Source organism: Hemicordylus capensis, chromosome 6, assembly GCF_027244095.1.
Source record: "Hemicordylus capensis ecotype Gifberg chromosome 6, rHemCap1.1.pri, whole genome shotgun sequence".
NCBI lineage: Eukaryota > Metazoa > Chordata > Lepidosauria > Squamata > Cordylidae > Hemicordylus > Hemicordylus capensis.
In genome coordinates, this window is record NC_069662.1 from 31,734,054 (window position 1) to 31,743,313 (window position 9,260).

Sequence of the window (9,260 nt, forward strand, 5' to 3'; positions counted from 1 at the left end):
TTCGTTCAGCGCCCCCCCCCAGCTGCTTTTAAGGCCCTTCTTAAGACCCACCTGTTTTGCCAGGCATTTGCCCTTTTAACAACAACAAATAATAATAATAATTATAATATAATTAATTTTTATTGGTATTGTTTTTCACCACCTAAAGTCTTTGGAGGAGATGGTATATAAGAAATTTTAAATAAATAAATATTTTTTTAAATAATTGTGTCTTTCCTCTCCGCCACAAAAATTTAAGTGAGGCGTTGCACCTGAGTTTTTCCCTCTGTCTGCATCCTGACACATTCCATCATTTTTTTAAATGAACTGATGTTTTAGTAAATTGATTGATTGATTGATTGATTAACTGCCATCAAGTCATTGTCGACTCTTAGCGACCACATAGATAGATTCTCTCCAGGATGATCTGTCTTCAACTTGGCCTTTAAGGTCTCTCAGTGGTACATTCATTGCTGTCGTAATTGAGTCCATCCACCTTGCTGCTGGTCATCCTCTTCTTCTCTTTCCTTCAACTTTTCCCAGCATTATGGACTTCTCAAGGGAGCTGAGTTTTCGCATAATGTGTCCAAAGTATGATAGTTTAAGCCTGGTCATTGTGCCTCGAGTGAAAATTCTGGATTGATTTGTTCTATGATTTATGTGTTTGCGTTCCTGGCTGTCCATGGTATCCACAAAAGTCTTCTCCAGAACCAAAGTTCAAAAGCATCAATATTTTTTTTCTATCCTGCTTCTTCAAAGTCCAGCTTTCACATCCATAGAGTGTCACGGGAAAAACCATTGTCCAAACAGTTCTAATCTTTGTAGGTATAGACACATCACAGCATCTAAATATCCTTTCCAAGGCCTTCATTGCAACCCTACCAAGTGCTAGTCTGCGGCATATTCCTTGAGTGTTGGATCCTCTGGTGCGGATGGTCGATCCTAAAAGGCAGAAGCTATCCATCACTTCAATGTCTTCATTATCAATTCTGAGGCTGGTTGCTGTACCCATTGTCATTAGTTTAGTCTTCTTTACATTAAGTTTTTAAATGCTGAATTACATTGTCTCTTGTGTGTTAAGGCTTGTGTTTCTTGATATGAGCAATAGTTAGCATTGCCATCTTTTTTTCTAGCTTTGTTCCTGTGCCATACACAGAACTTATTTCAATATGCGAAGTTTTCCTACCATTTTCCTTCATGTCTAGAAAAGATTTAGCTGCTAAATTTCCAGATCTCAGGCTGTTAAAGGCACAGGAGAAATGGCAATAAAAAGATGGTAGCCAACATATAGGCCCCATTCACAAGTAAAGGGAATCCAGTGCTGAAGGGACCCAAAGTTGCCAAACCTGAATGTCCAAATGCCTGCAACTCTAGTCCCATATGAAGAGTGACCCAAGATTTTGCTTGCCAAACTCCAATTTGAAACCTTAGGTTAAAGTGAGTTTCACCCACTCATAGTGAGATTTCCAATCACCTGCAGTATGCCCGAATGCAGAATTGCAGGGCGAGTTGGCTGAAACCAGAGATGTGGAAGGAAGCTCCTCCCTTTCTTGAGCTCTGATTGGCTATCTGGGCTGTCTTTCATGCAAGAAGGAAGCCCACATGGCCAGTTCCCCCTCCTCTCTGTAGTCTCTCTGAATGCAGAGAGCCCGCTGTCCATTTTGTCCAAATGCAGAGTGGGGTCTGAAGTAGGAAACAGAACCATGGGTCCATGAATATGGCCTTGGACTAACAAAGCATGCATGCTTTGGAAGATGTGCCAGTGTTATAGATAGCAATAGCAATAGCATTTACATTTATATACCGCTCTATAGCTGGAGCTCTCTAAGCGGTTTACAATGATTTAGCATATTGCCCCCAACATTCTGGGTACTCATTTTACAGACCTCAGAAGGATGGAAGGCTGAGTCAACCTTGAGCCCCTGGTCAGGATCGAACTTGTAACCTTCTGGTTACAGGGCGGCAGTTTTACCACTGCGCCACCAGGGGCTCTATATATGAGTTCCTGATTAATGTAGCACCAGCACTTCGGGGGTAGGGATGGGGAAAATTTCAGCAACCTCCCCCTCCCCTGGAAATGCTCTGTGTCACCTGAAATATTACAACAAGGCCTTAAAACAGTGGTACATAAGCTGGTAACCTCTAGGTTTGACTACTGTAATGCATTCTACATGGGGCTGCCTTTGTACGTAGTTCGGAAACTAAAATTGGTACAGAATACGGCAGCCAGACTGGTCTCTAGGTTTACCTGAAGGGACCATATAACACCAATTCTAAAAGAACTGCACTGGCTGCTGGTAGGTTTCTGAATGAAATACAAAGTGCTAGTTATTACCTATAAGGCCCTTAATGGCTTAGGTCCAGGGTATTTAAGAGAGTCCCTTCTCTGTCGTGAACCCTGTCACCTATTAAGATCATCTGGAGAGGTCCGATTATGGGTGCCACAATCCCGTTTGGCAACTTGGGACTGGGCCTTTTCTGTGGCTGCCCCACGGCTTTGGAATGCGCTCCCTGCTAAAATAAGAGCATCACCTTCTCTGTTTGCTTTTAGTAGGACCCTGAAGACATACCTGTTTTCCTAGGCCTTCAATTGAGATTAGATTTATAAATTTCAATGTGTTTTTAATGAGTTTTTATCTATGATCTTTATCTTTTTAATGAATTTTAAATGTGTTTTATTTTATGTTTTAATTCTGTATACCGCCTAGAGATTTTTATACTAGGTGGTATATAAATTCAATCAATCAAACAATCAATCATGTGACCCTCAGAAATATATATTTGGGGTCACACAGAACACTTCTGGTGGAAGTGGGGTGTCATAAAAATGTAACCACCACCACCATCCATGTATGCTGCTTCTGAATTAGTCAGTTTTGAAGGCTGCATCTCATGAAGCACTAGTACTTCATTAGTCAAGATGTTGGCCAGAAACTTTATGCATATTTGAGGAGCACATGGTTTTCATTTCGAGTAGTTTAATAATTGCCATCAGCCCATTAATCTGGTCAAAGGCATACATTTTCAAATCCCTGAGCTACATCGTTATCCCATGGCACAAATATCCTCAGATGAGTTTGCTTCCTTATGAGATGATGAATGTTTTATAGCAGGTTGATGTGATAACTGTATGTTCTCAAAATATACAGAGAAGCTACAATTCTGCTTTTTCATGAACAGTAGAAAACTGCCTGGACTTTTCAACTGCCTTGCTGTAGCACAGTGGAATGTATTTTACATTTCTGTATAGCAACTTGGCTGAAAGAAGAATATAGGTATGAACTGCAGCATCAAATATTCTCTGAAATCAGCACAAAATACTCTTTGACTTTCAGCACAAATGGTTACTGGTTCAAGTCTTGGTAGGGCTGGGAAAGACCCCATCTAAAATCCTGGAAAGCGACTGCTAGTTACTGTACTTGCTTAGATAGACCAATGAATATCTGATTCAGTATAAGGCAGTTTAATATATGATATGCTTTTTTCCCTATACACTGGCTGAATTGTCAACAGTGGGATTCTGAACTAAGAACATATACCAAATCCACATAGTGGACAAAGTGATGTAAATGTGAGAAGTCCTAGGAAACATTGCAGTATGTGGGTATCCACTCCCCTCTTCCATTGCTTGTACTGATGCTTACCGTTCCACCATATACCAATTTTACTTTCAACTTCTGAGATATAACCAGATCATAATATGAATGAATGAAGTCTTTTATGCTGGTTTCAAAGGTTTCTTTCAATGTGATGCTACTATTGTTTTCATTCTACCAATCTGCTATTCTCATGGAGGACTGCTATATATATGCTGGTCCCGAAAAGACTTTATGCACTATGGTATGTGATATATGTACTTAAACTGGCTATAGTTAGCTCTTTAACCATCTAAATATAGAGGCTCTTCATATGCACGTGCAAAACTGGGCTAAGGGAGCCCAGCCTAGTTTTGGACTTGTATGTGAACTGCCGGAATCGGGCTGATCCTGGTGGCACCATGGCAGCAAACCTTCCTCTGAAGCCTCCCCTTAAAACTAGGTTAAGGGAGTGAACACTTCTTTCACCGATTGACTGTCACCCACAGCTGCAAGCATCCATGGCAAACAGACTTGGGGAGGGGGGATCCCAATTATGCATTGCACACTTGCACGGTGCATTATTGGAGCTCCAGGGCCAGGGCGGGGCAATGCGGGCTGACGCATCCCACCACCCTGATCCTCTGAGCTGCCAGCAGCAGCCAGTGCTCATCTGGGTGCGCAATCCCCCTGCCCAGAGGCAAGGACCTACTTGTCTGTGGGAGAGGTATGGTTTTCAATACTTCCTCCTCTCACCCCATCTGAACCCTTTCTCTGCTTGTGAGAAAGAGCTCATAATCTAATACCAAAATTGAGGAGAGCCTTCATAAAGGCATGTTCTGATGTTCTTCCCTCTGCTATTCTGGATGGTAGGGATCAGAACATTCCATATGTTGGAGGTTGAAAAAGTGGTTCATGTTCTCTTATACTGCTCCTATCGGAATTTGCAATACAAACTAATATCACTTTCCTTAAACAAGTATCCAGGCAGAACTGGTGATTTTAATGTTATGTTCCTCCTTTCTGATCAGCAGTCTGATATCTCAAATAATATTACTGAATTTTGTGCAGCAGTCTTTAAAATTTGCAAATTGTGCCGTAATAACAATTGAAGTAAATTTCTTATTCTGTGGTTACTATTATTGTTGCTGGTATTATTCACTACATGAAGAAGGTTGTTGACCATAATAAAGAGTTGATTTGATTTGATTTAGAATTGGATTCAAATTCATCACCACAATCCTTTATTTTTCAGAACTTTTCATTGTAATATGGAATCACTGGCCAAAACTTTTATTTTTGTTTTCTGTTTCCACAGCCATGGAGAACCAGACAGATGTGCATGAGTTCATCCTCCTGGGTCTGGTAAATGATCACAGACAGCAACATATTCTCTTTGTACTTTTCCTGCTTCTCTACACATCGTGCTTGTTGGGGAATGGAGCCATTTTGGTTGTAGTCCTGACTGATCCACGGCTCCATACCCCCATGTATTTTTTTCTAGGCAATCTCTCTTGTCTAGACATATGCTACTCTACAGTTACGGTACCAAAAATGCTAAGTGGGTTCTTAACAGAGCAACAGTCTATCTCCTTTACTGCCTGCCTCACTCAGCTACACTTCTTCCACTTTTTGGGCAGCAGTGAAGCTGTGCTCCTGGGTGTCATGGCATATGATCGCTATGTAGCTATTTGCAACCCTCTGCGATACACAGTCATTATGAGTAAATGGGCTTGTATCTTGTTAGCTGTGGCCACCTGGTCTGCAGGCTTTTTTCACGCCCTTATGCACACAGTGGTGACCTCTCGGCTGTGGTTCTGTGGCCCCAACCTTGTCGAGCACTTCTTTTGTGACATCAAGCCCCTCCTAAAACTTGCCTGCAGTAGCACTGCCCTCAACCTCACTCTTCTCAGTGTTGTCACTGGTTCCATTGCCCTGAGTCCATTCTTCCTGATTCTTCTCTCCTACCTCTACATCATCTCCTTTCTTTTCTTCAAAGTCCAGACATGGAAGAGCCGTTGGAAATCCTTCTCCACCTGTGCTTCCCATCTGACTATTGTGGCTGTCTTCTATATTCCAGTCCTTTCCAACTACATGCTTGCCTCTGCCCGTGAATCATCGGATAGAGACATGATCATCTCTCTGTTGTAAAGCATAGTCACCCCAGTTTTAAACCCTTTAATCTACACTCTGAGGAATCGAGAGGTACAGTCATCTTTGAGAAAAATCCTAAACAGGAAACTCATCTCTGAAAGGGCATGAAGAAATAGTAGACAGACAGACATATATAAATATCAGTTCTGTACACACTTATTTCATGATCAAGAACAGAATCAAGCATGGGCAGGACTTATTTTTATTGAGCTGGATTAATGTCTAAGTGATCCATATTAAGTTTGTTAGTTTGTTTCTCAACTGTGTAGACTGCCCCAAACTTCTGTCTTTGGGTGGTTTACAACATAAAACAAATTAAAGTGAATAACTTAAAACAATTTAAAAACAACAGACTATTTAAAAAGCTTGGGTGGAAAAAAGAGCCTTTAGGGATTTTTTAAAAATGGTCAGAGATGAGGAGGCTCTTATTTCACCAGGTAGTGGACATCTCAGAGTCTCAGGGGAGCAACCGCAAAGGCCCATCCTTGCATAGCCACCAGATGTGGTGGCAAACTAGATTTAGTGGGGCAAAACCTGACCCTGACAAAACGCATTAAAATAACCAGGGTCAGCAACTAGGTTTAACTCCCATTACAAATGTACCTGAGTGTACTAAGTGCATCCATTTCTTTCTCTCTTCATGACTGGTTTCCGTCTTGCTAGGAATCATGAAATATGAAAACAGCTCACTTATGGAATTTGGTGGATGATATTAGTGGAGATGCTCGAATACATTTCTGAGAATATATCTTAACTGCACAAGCCTCAATAGAGATGTGCAAACCAGTTCAATTTCAAACTGGTCCACCATCGAACTGGACCTGTTCAAAGAATTGCCCTCAAGCCAAACAAGACCTGGTGTGGTTCAGCTTGAAGTTGAGCTGAACACACCAGGCCGGCTCAAGGGTTCTAATTTTGTTTTTGTTTATTTTAAAACAACAACAACAACAACAACAACAATTCACTGCCGGGTCTGGATTGTAATGCTGGCCTCTGGGGGCTTCTGCCGTGGCCATGGAGCGGGGGGTGGGTGGTCTCAGAAGGTTCCCCTCCCCCTGCCAGCCTCCCCCAGTCCTTTTCGGGCTGATTCAGCACATTTACTGACCTTCGCGGCCCTGTGTCCACATGGTGGCCAATGTGAAGATCACTGTGCATACGCACTGGCCATTTGAGTGCCCGGCCACCACCAACTCGGACTCAGCAGTGAGTTATTAATTTTTTAAAAGAACAAGAACCCCAAACCAGCTCAAACATGATCCGAACAGGGGTTCTAGTTCAGGGTGCCAAAACCAAACATGTCAAGTCCGGTCCGGACTCGAACCAAAATGGGCGAACTGCTTTTGTTCACACCCCTAAACCTCAATTCTTAGAGAGATTCATCAAGTGCCTTTCAGGTCCATGTCATTAGCCTTGACTATGATGGAGTTGTAGTATGGGATAAAAGCACTTAGCTGTAATCAATGCAAAGACAAAGCTAAGGAACATGAAAAAGGTTCTTAATGGTTCTCTCAGAAAGAGAAATCATAGCTTTTTAGCGATACATTGTTTCCAATATCTGTTTGGCTTCTATCTTGTGTAGAAACAAACTGAGAGGAATATTATCATCAACAATTGTAGAAACCTTTCTCTTCTGTTGACATCTGGAGCAGCTTCGGCAGCATACACTTTTAAAAGTGACGATTCTCTTATATTTAGCAGCCAGAGAGCAACCAGCCCTATCCAACCCCAGCACAGCATCCCTCTAGTGGCTGTTGCTGGTATCTGCCTTATGTTTCTCTTTAGATAGCGAGCCCTTTGGGAACAGGGGACCATCTTATTTATGTATTACTTTATTTTTCTATGTAAATCGCTTTGAGAACTTTGGTTGAAGAGTGGTGTATAAGTAGTAGTAGTAGTAGTGGGGACTCACATTGGGATCATCATGAATAAATACATTGTTTTTATTATGCAGCACAGGAGCAAAGTTTCCACAGCTAAACTACAGAGAGTTGGAAGGAGACATGTTATTTCACCAAAATGATTGACTCCACTATGTAAGCCAGAGGGTATGTCCCAGAATCTTGGCAAGTCACACAGGATTTGTGCACTGCAGTATCTTTAGTTCTAGTACAACATGTCCAATTTATGCCATTTATATCTCACAGTTCTTCCATCATGATACACAAAGCAGCATATGTGGGGTTCTAAGTCCATCTCCCATCCAGGTATCAACCAGACTCACCTCTGCTTAGCTTCATCAATGCTGCTGCACCATGAGCCTGCAAATCAATTGCAGGCTTGTAACTAAATATGCAGTTCAATGATAATATTTTACTTTAGATTATCTGAATGCTCTTGCTAGATCAGGGTGATGGAAATGTCCTTCATTTCTTCATCCTTTCATCCATCATTGCATCTATGGGCAGAGCAAGGAGCAAAATACCAACCGTATCTAATGCTACCTTATGCTTTTCATGATGCAGAAGCTGTGAAGGTGACTTGTGCCAAAATTGGTAGTGACTGTTCAGAATGTAGGAGGTAGGAGAGATGACTGCAGAGGAGCTAGAGCAAAAAAGCTGAGTAGATAAAAACAGGAAAAGAATATGGAAGGTCCTCTTTTTTCCATAGAGGTTCCATTTCAGCATATTGCTGCAAAAAAGGAAACCACAGAAGAAGAAACCTTGAGCCTCTGGGGATTGTGGGGTTAGGTTCCTCAGCACACTTAAGTGTGCTCAAATTGGGGGGGGGGGGGAAGCAGTGGAGGAAAGAAATATGAGGAGTAAAGCACATTACCTTGCTCTCCAGCTCTCCAGAAATGCCCCCAAACCTCCAAATCTGTTGGAGCTAGGACCCTGGCAGCATCAGCTCTCAGTTGCAATGTATCATAGTGACCACTGGGGTCATTCATTCATTCATTCATTATTCATTCTGTTGGTGCTGCGCCTTTGTTGCAGAGTACTTTCACTAGTTCCCCACATGGCTGTAGCAAGAACACTCTGACACACAGGTAAAAGTCAAACTGAAGATTGTATTGAAGTACAGGACACTTACATGATATGTAGTCTCAGTAAGTCCAGTTACACATAAGTATACACATATATCAGGCACATGGATACAGCAGCCAGGTGGACCACAGTGGAGCAGCATGTACCACTGTGGACAAGTAACTCCTGTCTGAGCTTTGTTCTTATACTGGCATTAGCCAATCACGTTTGGTCAGTACTCATGACCTTGTTATATGTTAATTGGCTTCACCTGTTGCCAGTCTCTCCACTTACTGCTACAGTGACTTGCACTTTGTTTTAAAGCTACTTACAACACCTCACAGGAATATATCCTCCTGACACATTCATTATTTGATTGATTGGTTGATTGATTGATTGATATACTGCCCCTCCAAAAATGGCTCAGGTCTTGAGGTCATGGATAAAAGTGCTGGACTCCTCCCCTCTTTGTTCTTCCAGTGTTAGTCTCCATTTTGTCTCTCCAAAGATGGCTGTTTGTTTTGGTCTCTTTTTTCAGCCATGAGCTATAGCTAAAATAAGATGCAGGCTTTTTCACATCTGTTTGCAA

General features: G+C 41.9%; 1 protein-coding gene across 1 annotated transcript; it reads left to right on the forward strand.

Moving 5' to 3' along the window:
* The first annotated feature begins 4,874 nt into the window (after positions 1-4,874).
* On the forward strand, positions 4,875-5,705 carry LOC128331828 (olfactory receptor 12D1-like). The gene has a single exon (XM_053265741.1). The coding sequence runs from the start codon at positions 4,875-4,877 to the stop codon at positions 5,703-5,705; it is 831 nt and encodes a 276-aa protein (XP_053121716.1).
* Positions 5,706-9,260: the final 3,555 nt, after the last annotated feature.